At 38.3% G+C, this 26,599-nt stretch overlaps 2 protein-coding genes across 7 annotated transcripts in view; one reads left to right on the top strand and one right to left on the bottom strand.

Moving 5' to 3' along the window:
- The window catches only part of SUMO1 (small ubiquitin like modifier 1), a 29,324-nt gene extending 9,937 nt beyond the window's left edge, over nucleotides 1–19,387 (top strand). The window contains exons 2-4 of the mRNA XM_045034292.1: nucleotides 4,830–4,904; nucleotides 8,795–8,872; nucleotides 18,541–19,387. Of these exons, the coding sequence (XP_044890227.1) occupies nucleotides 4,830–4,904; nucleotides 8,795–8,872; nucleotides 18,541–18,609 (222 nt within the window). The 3' untranslated portion in view covers nucleotides 18,610–19,387. The remainder of the gene's footprint in view (nucleotides 1–4,829; nucleotides 4,905–8,794; nucleotides 8,873–18,540) is intronic.
- A 1,401-nt stretch (nucleotides 19,388–20,788) lies between these two features.
- Nucleotides 20,789–26,599, bottom strand: part of KIAA2012 (uncharacterized protein KIAA2012 homolog) — a 109,867-nt gene continuing 104,056 nt past the window's right edge. For 4 of the 6 annotated variants that reach the window (XM_045034287.1, XM_045034289.1, XM_045034288.1 and 1 more), the window contains 4 exons: nucleotides 25,905–26,206; nucleotides 25,217–25,389; nucleotides 24,193–24,412; nucleotides 20,789–22,135 (listed from right to left, as the gene is read on the bottom strand). In XM_045034287.1, the coding sequence (XP_044890222.1) occupies nucleotides 21,997–22,135; nucleotides 24,193–24,412; nucleotides 25,217–25,389; nucleotides 25,905–26,206 (834 nt within the window). In that variant the 3' untranslated portion in view covers nucleotides 20,789–21,996. The remainder of the gene's footprint in view (nucleotides 22,136–24,192; nucleotides 24,413–25,216; nucleotides 25,390–25,904; nucleotides 26,207–26,599) is intronic. The other 2 variants (XM_019838490.2, XM_019838491.2) reach the window with 1 other exon arrangement.

Below are 26,599 nucleotides of genomic sequence, written 5' to 3'. Positions count from 1 at the left end.
GTTGTCTCTTTGATCCAACAGCATTATATAGCCTAGTATTTGCCTGGCATTACAGAAATTATAAAGATGAAAAAACTTGGGTCCTCTCCTTGTAAACTTGTAGGGAAGTCTAGACATACAAAACTGTCACAGAAAACATTAATTTATTTAACAAGAATATTGAATATCTTCAAAGAACCAGCCACTGTGCATGATCAGAAATAAAGTATGCCAGTGAGGAACTCAATCTGGTAGAAGATACAAATAGGCCAACATGTGGTTATAATAGATAAAAGTAAGCATGGGGATGTTTAAGAGGGTGATTAGAGAAATCAGTTTGTAGGAAGTGATGCCTGAGTGAAAGGAAAATAGGGTAAGAAAGGGCTTCTAAGCAGAGGTGATTAACAGGTATAGATATGATGAAGATAAGGTAGAGGTGATATGTGTAAGGGATTGTAGATCAATATGGCTGGAGCAAAGGATATTATTAGCAAGAGAGATAGGAGATTAAGGCTGGATTGCTAGCTGGGACCAGTACATGAAGGACCAGTGTATGTCAGCTAAGAAGTTTGAATTTAAGATTCTGCCTGAAGATTATGGGCAGATCAGATTGCATTTTAGAGAGGTGGCTCTGGTGGTAGTTGGAGAATTGAAGGGAGCAAGACTGTTGCAGTAATATTAAGGAACAACAATGAGTACCTGAAATAAGGCAGTGGAATGGAGAGAAGAATAAACTTGAGAGCCACTAAGGGATAATAACATTGTCAGAAGGATGGATGATTAAGTGTGAGATTTAAGAGAGAAAGTCTAGCTAAAGATGACACCTGAGTTTCTGTTTTGGACAGTTGAGTGTATGGTAACCGTTTTTTGTAATTGAGAGTCCAGGAGGAAATTTGTTTTGTTTTTTTAAGGTGGTTTTCAGGAAGAGGAGTTAAAATTTACGGAGGAGTTGGAAATAATGCATTTTTAGGTACTTACATTTGGGTACCCATGGGACATCTAAAGTGGAGATACTCAAGCATTTGGATAAATGAATGTAAAACTCAGAAAAGTCAGGTTGGAGAGGATGACTGTGAGTCATTAGGATCTGAGAGGTAGTTGGAATCATGGGTCACCCAAGAGAGAAGGCAGAAGATTGAGGACCTGGAATCCAGAGGAGACTCCCAGCATTTAAGGAAATAGCCAAGATAAGGAGAGAATGGAATCTTGGAGGCCAAAGGTCGAAAGTTTTCAGGGAAGAAATCACTAAGTGTCTATTCTGTTACTGTTAAAAATGAGATTTGAAATTGTCCAATAAATTCAGCAATTAGGAGTTGAACTAGTAACCTTGATGAGAGCAGTATCAACTGGAATGGTGAAATATAAACCAGATTTTGTGAGTTTAAGGGTGAAAGTGAAGACAGTTAATGCTGACTACTCTTGTAAGAAGTTTAAAGAAAAAGATGAGGACAACTAGAGAAGATAGTCGAGAAGGGAGTATTTTATTTTTAATTTTTTTAAATGTTTATTTATTTATTTATTTAAAAAAATTTTTTTTCAACGTTTATTTATTTTTGGGACAGAGAGAGACAGAGCATGAACGGGGGAGGGGCAGAGAGAGAGGGAGACACAGAATCGGAAACAGGCTCCAGGCTCTGAGCCATCAGCCCAGAGCCCGACGCGGGGCTCGAACTCACGGACTGCGAGATCGTGACCTGGTTGAAGTCGGATGCTTAACCGACTGCGCCACCCAGGCGCCCCTGTTTATTTTTGAGAGAGAGAGCGTGAACACGGGAGGGGCAGAGAGAGGGAGACACAGAATCCGAAGCAGACTCCAGGCTCCAAGCTGTCAGCACAGAGCCTGACGCAGGGCTTGAACTCACGAACCGTGAGATCATGACCTGAGCTGAAATTGGACACTTAACCAACTGAGACACCCAGGTGTTTAGAGAAAGGAGTATTTTAAAAGTGAAAATAAATGCCATGAAAGGTAAGAATAAATTCCAGATAGGAACATAAAGGAAAATATTAATCCTAGTTGGAAGGTTGGGGGGGTGCTGTGGTTCCTGGAAGAGTTTTTGTTTTGTTTTGCTTTTTAATCTCCTGGAAGAATTTTGTTTTATTTATTTTTTATTTTAGAGAGAGATTGGGAGCCGAGGGGAGAGAGAACTTCCAGTAGGCTCCCTACTCAGTGCAGAGCCTGACACAGAGCTCAATCCCATGACCCTGGGATCATGACCTGAGCCGAAATGAAGAGTCAGATGATCAACCTACTGAGCCACCAAGGCACCCTGTTAGAGTTTTTAAAAATGTATTTATTTGTTTTTGAGAGACAGAGCACGAGCACGGGAGAAGCAGAGAGAGAGGGAGACAAAGAATTCAGTCAGGCTCCAGGCTCCGAGCTGTCAGCACAGAGCCCATTGCGGGGCTTGAACTCACAAACCATGAGATCATGACCTGAGCCGAAGTTGGACGATTAACCAACTGAGCCACCCAGGCACCCCCAGAGTTTTTAATACTGGACTTCAAATGACATGGGGGATGGATTTCTTTGAGGTGATTTCAGGAAAAGTTGAGGGGAGGAGGTATATTCTAGGTAGTGGAAACAGGGGTTGAAGGTGGAAGAATGCTGGTAGACTTTTCAGGAAACAGCAAATAGTCCAATTTAACCATATCCTCAGGTTTGTAAAGAAAGTGGTAGAAAAATGAGAATTGAGTTTAGTAATGGAAACTGAATTTGGTGCTGTGGAGTTTGGTTCTAGGCCTTAAAGAACTGGGAGCTATTAATGCTTTTTGATAGGAGTAGTTATCCAATTAGAGAAGCTGTAGTTGAGAAAAACAATGTGGAGGAGGGATTGGAGGAGGGGAAAGAACTCTTTTGTCTTTCCTTGAGTAGCCTCTGTAGCCATCTTAGCTAAGAAAACTGGAGCAAAATCACTCCCATTGTACTGATGGATTGCTGCTGGAGGTGGGGGTGGCGATGCTCCTTCTTTGTATTAATTCAAACAACGCTTCCTAACACCCCTTTTCCTCCCAGTTAAAGAGAACTCCGGTTCATTGCTCTTCACTGTGTGGAATAAGCTGTCCTAACCCTCTCTAGATACTTAAAGAAGAAGCAGCTGTTAACTATGAATATAAATTCATAGAAATGTGGTGATGTGACTGTATTTGAAGACAGTCTTCTAGTTTTCAGGTGAAAGACTGTCTCACTAAAGAAGGTTCATTTTGTCTGTTGCCATAATATGCAGTAGTCAGCAAATGTTGAAAGCACTGCAGAATGAAAAACAGGCAAGGACTTACACTAACGAAGTCAATTCTGTTGTCTAAGCATTTCCTTGGACTCTAGCCTGTGTCTTAAAGTTAAAAGCTACTTCTAGTTTAAAATGTTCTGTTAAATTTTGAATGTTGAAGAGTTTTAGTTTTAAGTTTCTGGCATGAGGTACACAGGTAGTATGGCCCTGTTATTTTACTTGTACAATATAATATGGTTGGTTATATTCTTATCAAGTGTGGATTAACAGAAATTGTTATATATTTAACAGAAGAGCATATGTGTAAATAAGTGGCTGATTTGGTGGCCAAACTAAGGTAAACAGGAAAGCTACTTTTTTTTTTTATTTAGAAAAAAATTTTTTTAAAACATTTATTTTTGAGAGACAGAGAGAGACAGAGTATGAGCAGGGGAGGGGCGGAGAGAGAGGGAGGTACCAGAATTCGAAGCAGGCTCCAGGCTCCAAGCTGTCAGCACAGAGACCAGCGCGGGGCTCGAACTCACAAACCGTGAGATCATGACCTGAGCCGAAGTCGGACACTTAACCGACTGAGCCACCCAGGTGCCCCAGGAAAGATACTTTTAATGTACTATTTAGTGAAATTTTCCAAGCTACCTCCTTTAGTAAAATGGCTTTTCTTAGATACTTCATGATGAAATTGTTTTAACTAGTTTATTCTGTTAACTTCATTTTCTTTTCAATATCCCTTAATTAGAAATTATTTTATAACCCTCTTTTCTCTCTTCAAATTTTGTCTCCTCTTTCTTTTTCCTACCTACTCTATACTTTTTTCTTATTCTACTTACTACCCTAAGCTTTTTCAGCCAAGCCTAATGTTTTAAAATTGGATAGACTGCTTCAGATAGTCTAAAATAATAGATGATATAAAATTGATTTGTTTTGATCCTAGAGTACATTAGACCAGTATGCTGTTTGATTTTCCTTTCTAAATAGACCTTGCTTATACTAATATGATTAATTTGTGTTTTTTAGTATAGTTTTGCAATTGGAGTAGTTAACTTCTCTGATAGGCTCTGAAAAGAGAATCTTGGGTTCAGAATGTTTGGTTGATGGAGAATGAACTTCTGACTAATAGGAGTTGACTGTAGGGTAGGTTGTCCTCTGCCCAGCAGAATTAGCACCAAGTGGTAACTTGTTAGAAATGTATTTACAGCCCTATCCCTCACCTACTGAATAAAAAGTTGGGAGTGGGGCCCAGCAGTTGTTTAAAAAGTCCCTCAGTTGATTCCTATGCATGGTGGGGTCTTAGACGTATTACTGTAGGATATCACAATAAGAGACCTCTATTTTTTTTATCTTTTTTTATTATTATATGAAATTTATTGTCAAATTTTTTAATCTTTTTTTTATTATATGGAATTTATTGTCAAATAAGAGACCTCTATTTTGACTTCTGGAACACTGGTGTTTGAAACAGTAATGGACTTAGGTTTTTTGCTTAATTGGTGTGGCGGAGAAAATAAATGCTGTTTTATTCTCAAGTACAGATTTTGTACTCAGTGAAAGTAATGGGTATTCATGAGTAAGTAATTACAATAGCATATAGGAACTTTATCTTTGAATATACTTTTCTTTCAGGAGGCAAAACCTTCAACTGAAGACTTGGGGGATAAGAAGGAAGGAGAATACATTAAACTCAAAGTCATTGGACAGGTGAGTTTCATTATTTTTCTCCTTTAACTCTCTAAAGTGAGTAATTTCTGATACATAAAAAATGATTTCAGTAAGGCAAATTATTTAAAAATGGCATTTTCATTTACTATACATGCATCTGTTGTGGGAGGTAGAAGAGGTTCATACTGTTCTATTGATCTGCTAGGCAGATCTGCTAGGCAGATTTAGATTATCTTAATTTCTCCAAATAAAAAACTTTTCTTGGTTAGCATGCTTCAGTGGCAAATATAGTAAATACTATTGAGTGATAAAGCTAGGGCCAACCGTAAAAGGGCCTCTCAGTAGTCCTTTTACTGACCCCTTTCTCTTTCCTGGCATGTCTTTTTCCCAGACTGTATCTTTACTGACGTTTCTTGAGATGTTAACTGATAATTAAGGTTAGTTGAAAACTGTTGGAGGAATGAATCTTCATATAGTAGTTCCCCCTTATCTATGGCAGTATTTTCCAAGACCTTCATTGAATGCTTGAAACCGTGGATAGTACTGACCCCTATTTGTACTATGTTTTTTCCTGTACATCCACACCTCTGGTAAAGTTTAATTTGTAAATTAGGCTCAGTAAGAGATTAGCAACAGTAATAATAAAATAGAACAATTATAACTGTATATTGTAATAAGTCATGTGAATATGATCTCTCTCTCAAAATATCTTACTGTACTATACTCACCCTTGTGATGATATGAGATGATAAAATGCCTACATGATGAGATGAAGTGAGGTAAGTGATGCAGGCTTTGTGATGTAGCATTAGGCTACTACTGACCTACTATGTTTATATTCTTTGTTCATATCCTTTCCCCATTTTCTGTGACTATCTTAACTGATAATTTTTATGAATTTTTTTTTAAAGTTAATCTGTTTTGAGAGAGAGAGAGAGCGAGTGCACAAGTGGGGAAGGGGCAGAGTGAGGGAGAGACAAAATCCCAAGCAGGCTCAGTCTGGCAGTGCAGAGCCTGATGTGAGTTCATGATCTGAGCTGAGATCAACAGTTGGATGCCTAACTGACTGAGCCACCCAGGTGTCCCTTACTTAAAAAATTTTTAATTAATATTTAATTTGTGTACCATAAAAATCACCATTTATTTTTTAAGATTTTATTTTTTTAGGTAATCTCCACCTGATGTGGGGCTTCAACCTACAACCCCAAGATCAAGAGTTGTATGCTCTACCAACTGAGCCAGCTGGACATACCAATACTCACCATTTTTACGTGTATGATTCAGTGGCCTTTATATATTCCACAAGGATATGCTGTGCACCATTACCACTATTTAGTTCCAGAACATTTTCATCATCCCCAAAAGACATACTCTACTAATTAGCACTATTCCCTATCCTCTCCCCTGCCAGCCTCTAGCAACCACTGATCTATTTTTTGTTTTTATGGATTTGCCTGTTTTGGACATTTCATATAAATGGAATCACATGATATGTGGCCTTTTGTGACTAGTTTCTTTCATTTAATATATTTTCAAAGTTCATCCAAGTTGCAGCATGAATCAGTGTTTTATTCCTTTTTATTGCTGAATAATATTTCTTTGTATGAATATACCAGTTATCCATTCATTTGTTAAGGGACATTTGGGCTCTTTTGTTTCCTCATTTTGGTTATTCTGAATAATTTTGCTCTGAACATCCATGTATAAGTTTTTGTGTGGAGGGATGTGTTTGATTCTCTTGGGTATGTATCTAGGTGTGGAATTACTGGGTCTAATATTCCAGACTTTATTTAACTTTTTGAGGAATTGCCAAACTGTCTTCAGCAGTGGCTTTACCATTTTACATTCCCAGCAACAGCATTGTGTGAAGGTCTACTTTCTCCATATTCTGGTCAATGCTTGCTCTTATCTTTTTTTAATTATAGTCATCCAGGTGTGTGTGAAGTGGTGTGGCACTATGTATGTATGTATGTAGGTAGGTAGGTAGGTAGGTAGGTAATCTCAATACCCAACATGGGGTTCGAACTCACGACCCCGAGAACAAGAGTTGCATGCTCTTCTGACAGCCAGGCGCCCCTCATTGTGCTTTTGTTTTGTATTTCCCTGATGGCTAATGATGTTCAGCATCTTTTCATGTTCTTATTGGCCATTTGTACATCCTCTTTGAAGAAATGTCTATTCAGATCTTTTTTCCATTTTTAGAAAAATTTTTAAAATTTTTTATTCTTGAGAGAGAGAGAGACAGAGCATGAGCGAGGGAGGGGCAGAGTGAGAGAGGGACACAGAATCTGAAGCAGGTTCCAGGCTCTGAGCTGTCAGCCCAGAGCCCACCATGGGACTCAAACTCACAGACTGTGAGATCATGACCTGAACCGAAGTCAGATGCTCATCAGACTGAGCCACCCAAGCGCCCCAACAGTTTTTAATTTTGATTAATTGAATTTATTTTTTCTTTTCTTGCTGTGATTTTGGAGTTGTATCTAAGAAACTGTTGCCTAATCCAGGGTCACAGAGATTTATACCTGTAGATTTTTCTAAAATTTTTATGGTTTTAGTTCTTAACATTAAGTTTTGATGGTTTTGAGTACTTTTTGTGTTAGTTTGAGGTAGATTCTAATTTTTTTTTTTTTTTTTTTGCATGTGGCTATCCATTTGTCCCAAACTACTGTTTGAAAAGTTGATCCTTTTCCCATAGAGTTGGTTGGCATCCTTGCAAAAAATCATTTGACTATAGATATATGTGGCTTTATTTTTGGGCTGTCAGTTTATTCTAACATTGATCTATATGTTCTATGCCATGAATTACATTTTTAAGAATTATTGATTTATGGGAATGCAAACTGGTGGAGCCACTCTGAAAAACAGTATGGAGGTTCCTCAAAAAATTAAAAATAGAACTACTCTATGACCCTGCAATTGCACTACTAGGTATTTATCCAAGGGATACAGGTGTGCTGTTTTGAAGGGGCACCTGCACCCCAATGTTCAAAGCAGTGCTATCGACAATAGCCTAAGTATGGCAAGAGCCCAAATGCCCATTGAGGATGACTGGATAAAGATGTGGCATACATATACAATGGAGTATTACTCTGCAATCAAAAAGAATGAAATCTTGCCATTTGCAACTACATGGGTGGAACTGGAGGGTATTATGCTAAGCGAAATCCATGACCCTGAGATCATGACCTGAGCCTAAATGAAGAATCAGATGCTCAACAACTGAGCCACCTAAGCACCCCCCAGTATTGGTTTTTTTTTTTTTTTTTTTTTTTTGGATGGTTGCCTGATGGTTTGTTTGGCAGTCTGGGTAGAAGAAAAGAACCTGGCGCCATAAATTACTTTGACTCACTCAGGTTCTTATTCATGTTACTTATGTGAGAGAAACCAGACTCTGGGGTGACTTTGTGGCAGAAATGAATTTCTTGTCTGTTATTTTATGGTATATGCTTCTCTTATAGGTTTGACCACCTTCAATAGTGCTTCAGTTGTTGGGGGGGTACTTTTTGTTTTGAGTTGCTTTTGGGTGTTTGTGATAGTTTAACTTCTCTTTATTTTGAAAATAGAATAGACATGTAACTATGAAGGAATACATTCTTTGATATACATGTTTTTATTTATACTGCTAATTTTAACATCCAGGACAGACTGTAAATTTCTTTTGAAATGGACATTAAGTAACTTTGAGGATGCTTAGAGTATTCTAATAAACCCTGTTAGGAATGTTAAAAAGAATGTGTGTATATATATCTATGTATATATGTATATATATGTGTGTGTATATATATTCATGTATTTTAAAAAGAGTATTTTGGTGGGAAAGTGACAGGGTTTATGTTTCTATTTGTACTATATGTGTACTTAAATAATTTTTTTCAAGCAAAGCAAATAGTTTACACAAAGGGATAATTATTTTTCTTTCATCTCCTTAGGATAGCAGTGAGATTCACTTCAAAGTGAAAATGACAACACATCTCAAGAAACTCAAAGAATCATACTGTCAAAGACAGGTTTGTATGTAATGATATAAGATACAATGTTTTATATGTCATTAATTTTTCTTGTAAGAAAGGTTGTTAAAAGAAAAATGATCTTTTATTATTTTCACCATTAGCAGCCGAAGGAGAAAACTATACCTTGTTTAATTGCCTTTTTCCCCATTGTGGCCCATTTCAGAATTTAAATTCATAAGGTTTGTGGAACTGTTTTGAAAAGTGATTCAGAGTTGTAAAAATAGCTATATGAATATTTCTATTTTAATGGCTTACCAGTGTATGTAACAGTAAAGGCAAGTAATTTTTGGTGATCACTATGAAATTTCCTTGTTTTTAACCAAGGTAGCCATATGTTAAATGTAAGTACTAGTATTATTAGTTTATTATCTTTATATATAGTACTACAGGTTACTGCTAATTACATTATGTATTTTCAACATGAAGGAATTTTCTCTCCTGTAAAAAAATCAGGGGCACCTGGGTGGCTCAGTTGGTTAAGCGTCCAACATCCGCTTAGGTCATGGTCTCACGGTTCATGAGTTTGAGCCCTGCGTTGGGCTCTGTGCTCACAACTCAGAGCTTGGAACCTGCTTTAGATTCTGTGTCTCCTCTCTCTTCCCCTGCTCATGCTCTATCTCAAAAAATAAATAAACTTTAAAAAATGTTTTTAAATCATAAAGAAGGCTTATTAATTTATTAATATAAATTCTCAGATCCTGGCCTTCATGAGCTCGATTATTAAATCAATAATTCTTTAACCTGCCTGGATTCAAATTCAGGCTCTACTACTGTCTGACTGTGGGATCTTAGACAAGTTATGTGCCTTGTTTCTCCCTCAGTAGAATGGGAACATCATAGTAGTACCTACCTCATGAGGATAACCTACATAGAGCTGTTAACATGATGCTTAAAAATGCTCAATGAATGTTAATCATTATTATCAATAAAATAGAAAATGTAATTGTAATTAGTATTTGTAGGAGACAACCAAGATTTTAATAATTATATTACATGATATTAACTTAGGCATTATAGGTTTTATGTTTAGAAACTTTGCTTTTTATAGTTCAAATTTGTAACCAACATAAAACTCATTTTGCCAGAAGAAAAGAGATCACTTAGGTGTTAGGGTGAGTAAAACAAATATTTCTTTGTTTTTGATGTTAGTGGTTAAACTCACTAAAATCTGATTAATTGGCGCTCAGCTAGTTCACATTTTAATAATATTGCTGGGAGCTAAAATGGAGATGTTCACAGGGGAAAGAACATATGTTAAGTGCACTATGCTTGGTCCTTAAAGACATTGCCTTTTAATCCTCACAACAGCTAGTCTTTTCACCCCATCTATAGATGATGGAGTTGGTTACTGAGGAAGAACAATGCAAAGTAAAGAGGTAAATCACAGTGCTAAAGTGAAAGCTAAACTTTGATCCAAGATTGAAGATGGTGGGTTTGGGGGTTTAACTTTCCTATTTATGCTTCAGAGTATACTTTACAGTCTTCAGAAAAGTTTTTATGCTTCGTTCAATGAGGCTTGATAATTTTTTCTTGTATTTACTGATATACAAGGAACAAGAAACTTAATTTTTCTGAAGTATGTAACATGCAATAGAGATTGAAAAGTATATAAAGTAATTATTGAGTCATTTTTCAATTTTGATGTTATAGACTGGTTTCTTTTTGACTTCAGCACAAGATAAAGTTTTTTTAAAAGATTCTATAATTAAAACAAAGAATATTTTGCCCTGTTTATTATTTTGTATAAGCCTAGAAAGAATTTAAAATCAAATGAAGGGTAAGTTTGCAGGGTCTCATATATTTATGTATATACTGCTTGGAAGATAGTTTTAATCTTTCTACTTTTAGACTAAAGAAATGATTCTTGATTTATACTTACTAGTGAAGCAGTTTTTCTTTAAATGAGTCATTTCTTCGCTTTTAGCTCTTTTTGTTGAATAGTTGATAGTTATAGTGCTGTCTGTGTCATCACAGGTTTACTGTAGCTTACTTGGCTAGCTACTGTGCTTTACCATATATATGTGATTTAATCTGCTTAAAACTAATTTTGATTGTATAGGTGGAAACTAGTGAGAATGCTTATCCAATTTCTGATTTTATCTTTTATGTTAGCATACAGGTTTTAGAGGAAACTATAGAATAGTGGTTAAGAGCACAGGTTTAAGAACAGATGGGCCTTAAATTGGTATCTGGCCTGTATGACCTTACCATGCCTTAGATTCCCTACCTATAAAGTGAATATAAGGTGATAATACCTACCTTCCAGGATTGTTGTGATGAACATGATTATGTATGTGAAATACTTGGTATAGGGAGGGCCCAGCAAATAGGTGGTACTCAATAAATGGTAATTATGATAGGATAGATATGCTTTATGTTCAGTGTATTCTGTTGAAGCTCTCATGTTTGCTTTTTGTGCATCAAAGTTCCTACTATCTCTTTTAAGATTTGTGTGCGTGTGTGTGTATATATATATATATATATGGTTTTGTTTTTGTTTTTGTTTTTTTTTGTTTTTACCTTTTTAGGGAGTTCCAATGAATTCACTCAGGTTTCTCTTTGAAGGTCAGAGAATTGCTGATAATCACACTCCAAAAGAAGTGAGTATAATTTCTTCTTTGGGTGAAAAAAATGTTAAATTCTTTCCTTTTTTTTTTTTTTAAGCAGGCTCCACACCCAGTGTGGAGCCGTGTGAGTCTTGAACTCAAAACCCTGAGATCAAGACCTGAGCTGAGATGAAGAGTCAGATGCTCAATTGACTGAGTCACCCAGGTGTTCCCCCAAAATGTTAAATTCTGCATTGAATCATTGGTTCACTGGTATTAAACTATCCTTTCTTGAATATTTTCTGATTTAAGTGGTATATGATTTGTCAGAGAGAAAGATAGTCTTTTGGGTTGAACTTCCCATATATTGCCTTAAAAATTGCCAATAAAAAGAGAGGTGGAGGGGCGCCTGGGTGGCTTAGTCAATACAGCATGCAAGGTTCGAGCTTTACATTGGGTATAAGATTACTTAAAAACAAAATCTTAAAAAAAAAAAAGAGGTGAGGGGTGCCTGGGTGGCCCAGTCAGCTAAAAGCGTCCAACTCTTGATCAGCTCAGGTCATGATCTAATGGTTTGTGAGTTGGAACCTCACATCAAACTCTGCACTGACAGTGTGGAACCTGCTTGGGAGTCTGTCTCCTCACCACCACCCCCCCCCCCCCACCCCATGCTTGCATGCTCTCTCTCTCAAAATAGATAAATTAAAAAAAAAAAATGTTTAGAAAAAAAAGAGGTGGCAAGTGGGAATTGAGTACTGAAATCATAAGGCATGTACATTGTTTTGAAGAGGAATAGGTGTTCCTCAAATTTGGTAGATTTCTGGTACTCTTTCATGGTGCTGGTGACCTTAATGGTTCAAGTTTGATCTTTGATCTTTGGCCCATTTTGAGAACTTAATACAAAAGCTTAGTGTATATTAATATATTTGGCTCTGTCATCTTGATTTATGTTTTTAATGCTTCTGTGTATTCGTTTGTTTCATTGTATGGTCTCTTTTCTTTTTTATATACCCCCCTTCCCTTAGAAGCATCTGAAAGTAATAAAGTATGAGAGAGATTGTGAATGTGCACATCCATTTATTTATTTATTTTAATTTAATTTTTTTTTATTTTTTTAAATTTACATCCAAATTAGTATATAGTGCAACAATGATTTCAGGAGTAGATTCCTTAATGCCCCTTACCCATTTAGCCCATCCCCCCTCCCACGAACCCCTCTAGTAACCCTCAGTTTGTTCTCCATATTTATGAGTTTCTTATGTTTTGTCCCCCTCCCTGTTTTTATATTATTTTTATTTCCCTTCCCTTATGTTCATCTGTTTTGTCTCCTAAAGTCCTATGAGTGAAGTCATATGATTTTTGTCTTTCTCTAATTTCACTTAGCATAATACCCTCTAGTTCCATCCACATAGTTGCAAATGGCAAGATTTCATTCTTTTTGATGGCTAATACTCCATTGTATATGTATACCACATCTTCTTTGTCCATTCATCCATCAATGGCCATTTGGGCTCTTTCCATACATTGGCTATTGTTGATAGTGCTGCTATAAACATGGGGGTGCATGTGTCCCTTCGAAACACCACACCTGTATCCCGTGGATAAATGTCTAGTGGTGCAATTGCTGGGTCGTAGGGTAGTTCTATTTTTAGTTTTTTGAGGAACCTCCATACTGTTTTCCAGACTGGCTACACCAGCTTTCATTCCCAACATCTATTTATATTTATACAGATTTCCCCCTCCAAATACAAAATAACATTTCTGATATTTCTGATAGTGGGAACAATATATGGTTATTACTAATTTTTTTTTTAATTTTTTTTATTTTAGAGTGTGAGTGGAGTAGAGGGAGGGGGAGAGAGAGGAGAAGAGAAGGAGAGAGAGTCTCAAGTAGGTTCCATGCTCATCACGGAGCTTGACATGGGGCTTGATCCCATGGCCCTGAGATAATGACCTGAGCTGAAATCAAGAGTTTGACGCTGAACTGACTGAGCCACCTAGATGCCCCTATTAATTTTTTATTTTCAAAATATTTCAAACTTGGAGTTGTTATAAGACTAGTATAATATTCTCCCGTATAACCTTCTCATTAGATTCATCAATTATTAATATTGTGATGCATTTGCTTGATCAGTTTCTCTATATTACATATTATCATTGATGGATTATTTGAGATTAATTTTGTAGATATCATGACCCTTTACTCCTGAATATTTTAGTGTTACCTCCTAAGAGCCACAGTTAAATGATCAAATATGGGAGATTTGACATTGATACAATACTGTTATTAAGTATGCAGTCAGAATAGTCAGATTTTGCCATTTATCCCAGTGAGGTCCTTTATAGCCTTTTTAAAAAAACTTGACCTAGGATCCCTTATTAGGGGATTAGTATATGGTAACTAGTTATTACCCTCTTTTTCATCAGCTGGACATTTTTTATTTTATCTATTAATTTTTTTTAATGTTTATTTTCAAGAGACAGTGAGAGTGTGAGTGGGGGAGGGGCAGAGAGAGAGAGGGAAACACAGAATCTGGAGCATGCTCCAGGCTCTGAGCTGTCAGCACAACCTGACAAGGGGCTCAAACTCACAAACTGTGAGATCCTGACCTGAGCCGAAGTCGGATGCTTAACCGACTGAGCCACCCAGATGCCCCTCAGACAGACATTTTTTAGAGTTCAGGCCATGTTTTAGAATGTCCTTCAATTTTGGTTTGTCTGATGTTTCTTCATGATTAGATGCAGTTTTGCATTTTTGGTAGGAGCAGCACAGAGTGAAGCTATTATGTACTTCTGAGTGTATCAATCACATCAGGAGGTAGGTGATGTCCATTTGTCCTGTTACGGTAACATTAACTTTGGTCAACTTTAGTTAAGGTGGTAACTGCCAGATTTGTTCATTGTAAAGTTATCACTTTCCTTCTTATCTTATTTTTTGTATTTTTTAAATTTAAGTTTTTCTTGAGAGAGTATGAGCAGGGAAGAGGGGAAGAGGGAGAAAGAATCTTAAGCAGGCCCCATGCTAAGTGCAGAGCCCAGTGTGGGGCTCAATCCCACAACCCTGGGATCATGACTTGAGCCGAAATCAAGAGTCAGACACCCAAACAAATGAGTCACATAGGCACCCCTACCATTTTCCTTTTTAATTAGTAAGTAATTTGTGGGGAGATATTGAAACTCTGAGAATATTCTTTAGATAGTGGCCAGTGTGGGCCCCTTCAAGTTGGTGTCTGTATTCTTTTTGACATGTCTCCATCTTTTTTCAAGTTATTATTTTGAAATGATTTTCATCTTACAGAGAACTTGCAAGAATAGTACTAAAAATTATACTCGCTTCCACCTAGATTGGCTTATTTTTAACATTTTCTACCTTTACTTAATTATTTCTCTCGCCCATGTATATGTGTGTGTATTTATTACCAGAACCATGTGGGAGTTAGGTTGCATACACCATGGTCATTTACTACTTAATATTTTAGTGTGTAGTTCTCAAGAACAAGTATACTCCTTTACATAACCACAGTACTCTTAATCAAATTCAGGACACTTACCACTGTTAGAATACTTTACAACCTAATTTTGTCATTTGTCCCAATTATGTCTTCTATAACAAATTTTCTTCTCTATCACAGGATCCAGTTCAATATCAAGATATTTTATTTAGGTGTCTCTTGAATCATCTTTAATTTGGAACAGTTCCTCAATCTTTCTTTGTCTTTCATGACGTTTACATTGTTAAAAAGATACAAACCAGTTATTTTCTAGAAAGTCCCTCAATTTGGACTGGTTTCCGTATGACTAAGATTTAAGTTATGTATTTTGGGCTGGAATACTACATAAATGGTGATATGTCTTTCTTAGGGTATAGCATTTGGAATACATGAAGTCCCTTATTGATAATGTTTATTTTTATCACTCAGTTTAACTGTTTTGTTTTTTCTTTACAATGTAGTTGTTACTTTTCCTGTTGTAATTTGTGGGGATGTACTTTGAAACTACATGAATATCCTCTTTGTCATCAAACTTTTTCCTGGTTTAATATCTACCTACTTTATTGAGTACCTTCTTTCTTGTTTTTTCTTTTTTTTTAATTTTTTTTTTCAACGTTTATTTATTTTTGGGACAGAGAGAGAGCATGAACGGGCGAGGGGCAGAGAGAGAGGGAGACACAGAATCGGAAATAGGCTCCAGGCTCTGAGCCATCAGCCCAGAGCCCGACGCGGGGCTCGAACTCACGGACCGCGAGATCGTGACCTGGCTGAAGTCGGACGCTTAACCGACTGCGCCACCCAGGCGCCCCTTCTTTTTTTTTTTTTTCCAACGTTTATTTATTTTTTTTGGGACAGAGAGAGACAGAGCATGAACGGGGGAGGGGCAGAGAGAGAGGGAGACACAGAATTGGAAACAGGCTCCAGGCTCTGAGCCATCAGCCCAGAGCCCGACGCGGGGCTCGAACTCACGGACCGCGAGATCGTGACCTGAGCTGAAGTCGGACGCTTAACCGACTGCGCCATCCAGGCGCCCAAGATTTTCTTTTTAAAGTAATTTCTGCACCTAATATGGGGCTTGAATTCACAATCCTGCGATTGAGTCTCATGCTCCACCGACTGAACCAGCCAGGTGCCCCTTGAGTACTTTCTTAATGTCTGGCACAGTAAGATATAAAATACTCATCTTGTATTTTCCCTGTCCTAATTTGACATAATCTCTTCAACACAGTAGATATTTACTACATTTTAGTGACTCATTCCTTGCTATTATTATGAGATTATCTTTTCAGAAGCATAATGGGGCAGAGTGAGACAATAGGTATTTAGGGAGTAATCCCCTAACTTCTTTCCACAGATGAAGGATATTTGCTACCTTCCTGGCTTAAAGGCATCTTGTAATGTTTGGCATTTTATTCCTTGCTGTTATTTATCGGGCTATATGTGCAATTAAAATTTAGTTTGGGGCACTTGACTGGCTCAGTCAGTGGAGCATGCAACTCTTGATCTGGGGGTCGTGGTTCGAGCCCCACTTTGGGTGTGGAGATTACTTTAAAAAATCTTTAAATAATAAATAAAATTGTTTTAATAGCATCTTTTTTTTTTTAATGTTTATTTATTTTTGAGAGAGAGACAGTGAACAGGGGACGGGTAGAGAGAGAGGGAGACACAGAATCCGAAGCAGGCTACAGGCTCTGAGCTGTCAGCACAGAGCCTGATGCAGGGCTTGAACCCATAAACTGCAAGATCATGACCTGAGCTGAAGTCGGAGGCTTACCCAGCTGAACCACCCAGGCGCCCCAGCATCTTTTTTTTTTTAATTTTTTTTTTTTAACGTTTATTTATTTTTGAGACAGAGACAGAGCATGAACCGGGGAGGGTCAGAGAGAGGGAGACACAGAATCTGAAACAGGCTCCAGGCTCTGAGCTGTCAGCACAGAGCTCGACGCGGGGCTCAAACTCACGGACTGCGAGATCATGACCTGAGCCGAAGTCGGCCGCTTAACCGACTGAGCCACCCAGGCGCCCCCGCCCCAGCATCTTTAATAATTATTTTAGCATTCATAAATAGACCACAACCAAGATATCCATAACACTAGAGCCAGCCTGAATCACTTAAAAAGTCCTAAATCCATGTCTAGTTTTTTTTTAAGTTTATTTTGAGAGAGAAAGAGAGTGGGGGAGGGGCAGAGAGAATCACAAGCATGTTTTGCTCTCAGCACAGAGCCCTGTGCAGGGCTCGAATGGAGGAACTGTGAGATCATGACCTGAGCCGAAATCAAGTTGGATACTCAACCGACTGAACCATTCAGGTGCCCCCATGCCTGTTTTATTTTTAGATTTCTTAGAGTATCTTTTCATATTTTGTAATTCTGCACCAAAAATGTCACCTATAACTTTTCTCGCTGATCTTAGACTTTCCTTTATTTTTCATTTGCTTTTGTGATCCACTGTAGTTTAGTGGAAACAATGGCTAGTTTTTGTTTTCAGTGTGCCTGTTACAGTGCTTCTGAACCCTGATGGCACAACAGAATCAACAGATTCATGGTCCTTTACCCTCACTGAGGGTCATAGTTAGGTTTCTGTATGACACCATGCCCCTTTATGTACTCTTTTTTAAAATAAAGAATAATCATAGTTAAAAGTAATAAAACAAAATACCAAAGTATATAAAGTGGGAAGTAATTACCACTCTGAATATCTCTACATTCCCATTTCTCAGAGGCAACCATGTTAATGTCTTTATGAAAAAATTCCAGAATATTTCAGTGCTTATAAACACATTAAAAACAAACAAACAACCACACAATAATTGCCTCTACTTTGCTTATTAGTGTTCTGTAAAAGGCATTTTGAAGGATTCCCCTTTTTTCTTTAAGAATTGAGAAGGGCAAGGCTGACAAATCTAGCGTACAAAATTGGAGTTATCAAGTAACAGTAGATGTATGGATAACGTTTCTATATTGAGAGTGGTCACTGCCAAAAACTAATAGTTATATGCCAGAAGGAATTGTAGATGACAAAGCAAACTACTTAGAAATGAATCTTTAGGTAGTATTTTTCTAACTAAAACCACATATATTTCAAAGTGAGATCAAGTTTTTTTGAAATAAATGAAAGAGATTCTATAAGGTAATTACATCTAGAAGTAAAAAATGATTTTTTAGAAAATACACACTATCAAACTGTTGCTTAAACTGTTAAATACATGTTTCGTTAGATTTGAAGCTCTTTTTGAGGTACTTTTAAAAAACACATTTATATGCTAAGTATATTAGGAGGTGAAGCTTCTGACTTCAGCTTAGGTAATGATCTCATGGTTTGTGGGTTCAAGCTCCGCGTCAGGCTCTGTGCTGACAGCTCAGAGCCTGGAGCCTGCTTCGGATTCTGTGTCTCCCCCTCTCTCTGCCCCTCCCCCACCTTCTCTCTCTCTCTCTCTCTCAAAAATGAATAAACATTAAAACATTAAAAAAAAAAATGAAACCCAGATTCTTAATCTTAGAACAGGGTAACTGTGGATCACTTCAGCATTTTTTTGCACTTTAAAACAGTAAAACAGTGGCCACATAATTGCAGCCAGTTAAAAAATAGTGCTTTTGTATTCTAACATATTTTTCCCCCTCTTTTACAGCTGGGAATGGAGGAAGAAGATGTGATTGAAGTTTATCAGGAACAAACAGGGGGTCATTCAACGATTTAGATATTCTTTTTATTTTTTTTCTTTACCCTCAATCCTTTTTTATTTTTAAAAATAGTTCTTTTGTAATGTGGTGTTCAAAACGGAAATGAAAACTGGCACCCCATCTCTTTAAAACATCTGGTAATTTGAATTCTAGTGCCCATTATTCATTATCACTTGTTTTCATTGTGCTGATTTTTGGTGATCAAACCTCAGCCCCCTTCATGTCACCCTCTCCTTTTTAAAAAAATTACATGTGTGCACAGAGAGGCCACCACCTTTTCCAGGACTGTGCATTTTCAGGCTTGTGATAAATAAGATCGACCAATGCGAGTGTTCATAATGACTTTCCATTTGGCCCTGAAGTTCTAGTATGTGATTGCTTCACTCCTGGACTATGACTTTCAGTGGGAGATGGAAGTTTTTCAGAGAACTGAACTGTGGAAAAATGACTTTTCCTTAACTTGAAGCTTCTTTTAAAATTTGAGGGTCTGGACCAAAAGAAGAGAAATAGCAGGCTGGAGTCGAGATGACAGAGATCGTGAGAGTAATGACTAACTCCAAAGATGGCTTCACTGAAGAGAATGCATTTTAAGATAAAAGAAAAGTCTTGTCAGAAGATCCCAGAAAAGTTCTAATTTTCATTAGCAGTTAATAAAGTTATTCATGCAGAAGTGTATTCAACAGAACACTGCTCTTTTTGATTTTATTTGTACTTTTTGGCCTGGGATATGGGTTTTAAATGGACATTGTCTGTACCAGCTTCATTAAAATAAACAAAATATTTGTAAAAACCGTACTAATGTTCATTTTATTTTTAATTGTATAGAAAGAAAAAAGAAAATGCTTAAAACATAAGGTCTTTTTTGCATAATACTGGAAATTATTGTTTGTACGTGGTACAAATAAATTTTTCAGTACTGTACAGTGATGATGATCATGACTTTGAAGCACTGAAAGTTACTGAAGTGCCTTTGAATCAAGGATTTAATTAAGGCCACACTACCTTCTTAAATACTCAGTGTTCTGTTTTTTTTTAAAAACTTGATATTCTTGTATGGTACATATATATGATCTAGTCACCCAATCATATTGAATAAATGGGCATGCCAAAAATTATTAATTGATTTATATTGATAATTTTAAGTTTTTCCTTTAACAATTTACAAAATGTTCTCTGCTTAGTTAAAGTTTGGTATCCTTTGTTTATATTTTCCTTTTATTACTTTATATCTTAAATATTTAATCTCTGTAAAACTAAAGTACCAAATTAGTTCCTATTAGAGAGTATAACCTTTTAACTCTAATGAATCACAGAATTTAGTATATGTATGCATACACATAATTTAATTTCATGTTATCCTAGATAGAATAGTCATCTGAGTACTTTAGAAGAGCAGGTGAAACCTGTCTCTAGTACATTTTATAAAAATTGTTACAGCTTATATAACCCTACTCAAGTCACCTGTTGAGAAATAGTTGGCTTGCCTTAAAATTCCTAAGTCTGACCCTAGCTGAAAAATTACTTGTGTTATACGTATATAGTCTAGGTAAAATAGAGCCTTTAGACTGTCACCTGGCATTTAAATAGTGACTAGGAATTAGGCCCATTTCTGGAAAATCCTCATTGAATTGCATATTTCTGTCAGCCCTGAGTAACAAACTTGATAAGGCTATTTGAGCTATCCAGAACGTGTAAGTATATAGTTTGGTGTCTTAATTTTGTTTGCATCTCTGAAGGTTCTCAGCATTTAGGTGGTGGAGCTTAGGTACTGGGGAAATAATCTCATTTTTAGTTTATCAGATTCTTCTAAAATGCATCGCATTCTGCTATGGTTAACTTACTGATGTGTGCTTATCTGGTGTAGTAGTGCTGATAAAATAGGACTTTCATAGCAACAGTTTAATAGAATATCAGATTTGGAAGGGACCTTGAATAACATTTAGTGTAGCTGCTCTACCTGGTGCTTGACTGCAACATCCTCAATTTGTAAAAGAAGGTAGAAAATAAAGTCAGTAATGGGAATTTCCCCCACAAGGATGTTTTCCTTGAGTGTTTTTTCTTCTGTTCTTGTATTATTTGACATGCTCCTTTCTCATCTGCTTAAGTATTACTGAATGACTCGAATGAATGAATGAATGTGCAAGTAGGATGGACAATTTTGAGAAATTTTGTGACATACTTAAAATTACTGATTGATAGTGTTTTGGCCATTTTATTTATTTTTTACATAAAGCAATACAGCAAGTCAGCAATACAGACTTGAAATTAAGCTTGACATCAGGATTGTAGAAATACAGTTCCTATAGAGAGTAAATACTTTACAAGCATTGGTGAGAAATTTGAGGGAATCATCTGTAAATACTTTTTCAGTTGCACACAGATACAGAGTAGGGCCAAAGGAAATTTGTGGGAAAATTCTGGTTCAGATACTGCTTGCTCTAACATCCTTTTATAGATCTTGTAATCATCTTTCATACCTTTTGATGATAATTCTATGACAGATACTTACTAAATACTTATTGATATTTAAAGAGATGTTAAAAATTAAGTCTGTTCCTTAATAGTGTCCATATGATTTTAAAAATGGGGAAATTATGTGAGTGGTTGGATCTTAAAGGGACAGAAACAGACCCTCAAGATTTGTTAATTATCAAGAGTCTAGAATGGTGCTGTCCCGTAGAACTTTCTATGATGGAAATGTTCTACATCTGTACTGTCCAGTTAGGTAGCCAGTAGCTACATGTGGCTATTGAGCACTTAAAATGTGGCTATTGTGAATGGAAAATTGAATGTTTTAACATTGAAATAGTTACATGTGGCTACTTACAAACCAGTGCAGCTCTAGAATCTATACTTTGAGGAAGTGAGAATACCCTCACAAAACAGCTAATTTTACTCAAATGAACATTTATCAAGTGCTTACCTTGTTTTCAACAGGCAGCATATTTTAGATGTTTAGGCTGAAATAGATGTGATTTTGCCTTATAAAGAGTATGTATATATGAATTAACTCCTTAACCTATTCAGAATTATTTGCATTATGGAATTTCCATTTTATCAACTCCTTCAGACACATTGTGAAATCAAATACTTTGACTATCCTAAGATGATGTTAGTGTCTTACTAACTGAAGTTAAACTGAATTTGCTGAAATTCAAACATGAAATTGGGCAGTTTTAGGCACTAAAGTTTCTGGATTTATGGGGTTCTACAGAACATGATGGATTTAGGTGAATCCATTAACTTTAGTTAATTATGTGTGGTGGGGAAGGGTGGTGGGAATGGAGGTCCTAGAGTGAAGCTAGGTGTGGGTTGAGGTGAACCAAATGAAATGCAGCTTCATTATAGAAGTTTCTCTTTTTCTGTCACCACCTCCCAACTTACTTTTAAGGTTTCTTCTAGCCTTAAGGTTTGGGTATTTGTAGGAATTGGAAGTAAGAGAACACCCATGATCTGGAAATGTTCTGTGTCCACTGTAGGCCACTGGCTTCCTTAGAGAGTTCTTGGTGGAACTGAAGATGTTTCTTCAAAGCAGCTTTTTGCCTAAGGAGACAACCCACCCACAATCACAGTATGATTAAGCATCTTAGAAATAGTCCCTATAAGCCAGTAGAAAAACTTTCGATTTGAGCAACCATCAGACTACTGATCTTTCATTTTAGTGGAAGATTATACTCTATTCATTTAGTAACTTTACACATGAGGTTTAGAGTTTCATGAACCTTCTCCTGGGAAAGTTAAAGGAAAGGGCAAACTCAAAGTTCTTAAACTTGTCTTGTTGGAAGGAACTCCCTTGCTTTAGAGATGAAACAGACCAGAGAAGTTAAAAGTACCTGGGCCAAAGTCCCAGAAGTGAAGATGAAGCAAAGCCAGCTGGGATCAAGTTCTAACCCTTGGTGGAGTGAGACTCTACCCCTCACACACCACTTTAGTCACTAGGTTTTCTGCTTTCAGCTACTTGGACTAGCCTTAGTTTCACTTGCTTTTGGTCTCAATACTTAAGAACCCAGTCCTGCTGCTGTGATACATGGAATACATAATTTTGAAATTGAATCAAGACTTCTCTAACGATCTGTTTTGTAGTTCACACAACAGCTGGAAAACAACAAAAAACCTTCTGAGTAAAGTCCAGGAGAGGAACAACTCCGGTTAGGTGGAAAACCTCAAAATAGAATTGTTCTGGCTGCCTTCTCTTTTTGGTCCCTTAAAGAGTTTACATTCAGCTTAAGTTGTAGAAAATACATTGCAGGGAGTAAACTGTTTACAGTCAAGATTGGACTCACATGGTTTTCTGTATTGTGCTTCTTTGCCCTTCAATTTTGATAGTTCTAAAGGGGGATGTCTATTTGTTGCTTTCACTAAGGAGTAGAAATACATGAGAAAGCAACTATAGAAGACCTAGTTTTTAAAGAGTCAGTTGAGGGGCGCCTGGGTGGCTCAGTTGGTTAAACGTCCACTTCTTGATTTCAGCTCAGGTCATGATTTCACAGCTCATGAGATCAAGCCATGTGTTGGGCTCTGTGCTGACTGTGCAGAGCCTGCTTAGGATTCTCTCTCTCCCTCTCTCTCTGCCCCTAACCCTCCTTGTGCACATGCCCTCTCTCTCAAATATTTTAAAAAAGTAAACAAAAAAGTTCTTTCTTAAAAAAAAAGTTGAAACCACATTCCTCAAGAAATTCTATTATCAACGATGATGAAATGATCATTACTATTTTTAGAGAAAAGGGGGAAAATGTCATTGGCCCTTGAGAACTAACTAATTCTGTGCTATTTCTCCTAACAAGGCTCTCATGAGATCTGGTCTTAGCTTACTAATATGACCTCATCTGAAAGTATTCTTTGTGCCTTGTTCACTTCATTCCAGCCATACTGACTTTCTTATATTCTTCCAACATGCCAGTCTCCTTCCTTTGAACCTTTGCACTTAGAACCTTTGCCTGTAGAATATTTTTCTTCCAGATGTTTATGTGGCTAACTCCTTGTCATTCAGGTCTCACCTTATATCCACTTTTTCTGAGAAGTTTTACCCTGGCTGACCAATCTAACCTAAGCCTCCTGCAATTCCTATCACATGTTTAAAATGTTTTCTGTATAGCATCTGTTACTGGCTAAAACAAATCTTTATTTTTATTTATTTGTCTCCCTGCCCCAGCACTAGAATATAAATGCCGTGGGAGAAGAGACATCTGTCTTGCTCACTCCTGAATTCCCAGTGGTTACAATAGGTAACCAAAAAATACCAAGGACAGTGGTTCAGAATCAGGGGTCTAAGATGTGGTCCTGGTACTGCCTCTAACACTATTGGGCCTTGATCAAGATCCTTCCCTTCTTCAGGACTCAGTTTTCTCATCTGTAAACCAGAGGGCTGAGATAGATGAAATCTAAACTCCCAGCTTCAATACAAGTTATATAAGCCATGAAGCAATTCTGTGACATTTGCACCAAAAGAGCCTTTTGTTTTTTAGTTCTTCCAAAACAAGCTTATGGAAAGTGGGAGAACTTCACTTGTCCAAAGGCAGTGCAAGTGTAGTACTAGCACCAGGGAATCAAGACCTTGAAACGATCCCCCTATGGCAACTGTTGCCCAAATAAGCCCCTACCTGGCTTGTTCCTGCACCTGTTTCATAGCTTCCTCCAGGGCCAGCCTTGCTGCTTCCTCTTCCCTTTGCCTTCTCTCCTCTGCTTCCTGCTGAGCCTTCTCTTCTGCTTCCTGTTTCCTCCGCTGGTACTCTAGCCGTTCTTCTTCAGCCATTTCCATCAGGCGTTTTTGTTCTTCTGCTAACTGTATTTCCAATTCCTTCTGCCTTTGCTTCTCAGCCTCTGCAGAATAGAAAGGGGGTAGGCTCATCAGGGGTCTCATTACTGGAGAAAACAGTTCTCTCACTGTGATTCCCAGGGACTCCCCATGAGATTGTGCTGCCTACCTGCCAGCAGGCTGCCAGATCCTCTGTGGGGATCATATTGGGGTTAAATTATAAATTTAAGAGTCCTTAAGTGTCAAGCACCTACACTGTGCAATGAGTACAAAACCTTAGGGGAGAATTTTCCAGAGTCTGGGGTACTCACAGGTGGTATGCAGATCATTGGGGAGGGGCGTCAGATCGGGGTCTGGAGAAACTGGGTGCTTACTCAGCTGGACTGACCAGCCTATAAAGAGTGTCATCTACTGACGTTCCTTCCACTTCCTCAAAAGTGAGGCAGTAGAGATTCCACATTTAAGCACCTGAAAGGCTGCCCTGAAGCTATCCGGATGTTTTGTTTCTATCTGCTAGGGAAAGAAGCAAGGGGCAGGGCTATGTCTCCAGTTTAGGCACCTCCTGAGCAATGCTAAAAGGGCAATGGGAGGGGCAGAATCCCAGTTTGGGAGATGACTGAATTGGGAGCGGGACCCAAGAGTCATTTCCACAAGTGAGTCTGTCTTAGTTTGATCTTCTAGCTCAACTCACTGCAGTCACACATATTAATCACTTTGGAAAAAAAATAGCTTATACATTTAGAGTGCTTCACACACTAGGCCTAGATAGGAATAACTCTGGGGAGATTCAAGTGAACACCCACAGTGGGATAAAAATACTTCTGCCCCAGATAGACAGGAGATGCAGATTCCTCCAGAACGTCCCTCACCAGCCCTCTCGGCTTCCTCCTGCTGCTTTTTTCTCTGCAGTTCTTGCAGTTTCCTCCGGAATTTGTCCTGTTGCTGCCGGAGTCTCTCCTGGGCCACTTGCAACTGACGCTGCTGCTTCCTCTCCTCCTCCTCCTGCCGCTGCCGTTCTTCTTCGAGTCTCTGTTTCCTCAGCCTGAGAAAACCCACAAGATGGTCAGGGAAATGGCGGAAAGCACGGGGGCAACCTTGCGAGACTAGCTGGCAGGCAGTGCCCCTGGTGGAGGCCCTGCAGCTACAGGCCACACGGAGCATCCCATTCAGAGGACAGTGGGGTTTCTAAGGGAAGCCTGAGTAAAGAGCAGAAGCAAGAGCACAACCAGCCCGGAACCAGAAGCCTGAAGTTTCACCAGACAGCCCTGTGCTCTGGGGGTAGGGGACTTAAGTTCCCAGAGCTTCATTTTCCATTCTTACAGGATGAATCTTGAAACTCCAGTCTCACAGAAGAATATTAAATTAGATGAGTCAATGCCTCTGAGAGAATCTAGCGCAATGCAGACAGTCGTAGGGGCTCAACAAACGTTTGCTGGGCTGCGTCACCAAGCCCTCCCAGGAAGACTCTAATGGTCAGGACACCACACCTGATCTTTGGGCCAGGTTGTCCCTAGGATAACTGAGGACAGAGGAAAATGAGGTGTGCTGTTTTACTACCGGGCATTAGCCTCAGAACCAACTCTGTCCCTGGTGGAGGTTAACCCCAGCCTCTTCCTGCTGCCTCCTGGTGTGGCCACAGCCTCCCGCTGCTCCACCCACCGGATCTCCTCCGCGCGGGCGCGTTGCTCCAGCTCCAGCTCCTCCTTCATCTTCTCTGCCCTCTCCAGCTGCTCCTGCAAGAGCTGCCTCTGCTCTTCCTGCTCCCTTCTCTTCCTCTCCACCTCCAAGCGTCTCATCTCAGCCCTCTCTGCTCGCAGCCTGTCCCTGGAAGCTTCTTGCTCTCTCTTGGCGAGGAGGGTCTGTGGAACCAGAGTGCTCTTTAGTGAAAGGGAGAGCGTGTCTCAAGGGTGAGCCCTCCTCCACCCCACCGGGTACGTTGTCTCTCATCAGAGATGGAGTCATTGAGTGCTTTCCCCACAGACCGCAGCCTCTGGCTTGGGCTCTGGGGTCTGACTGGCCTGGGTCCAAGTTTCTTACTTGCTTCAGGATTTGGAGGTCACAACTTAATTTCCCTGACATTGTCTTCTTCTTGGGGCTGTTACTGGGATTAATTGAATTAGTGAAAGTGCCAAAATAATGTCTGACACATCGTATGTCTGGAGTTTTCAATGCTAGCTGCACTTTATGGACACGTAAGGAGCTTTTAAAAGTTACTTGAGGCCAAGGCCCCACCCACCAATTCAATGGGAATA

Source organism: Felis catus, chromosome C1 (assembly GCF_018350175.1).
Source record: "Felis catus isolate Fca126 chromosome C1, F.catus_Fca126_mat1.0, whole genome shotgun sequence".
Lineage (NCBI taxonomy): Eukaryota > Metazoa > Chordata > Mammalia > Carnivora > Felidae > Felis > Felis catus.
This window is presented reverse-complemented; position numbering and strand designations above follow the sequence as displayed.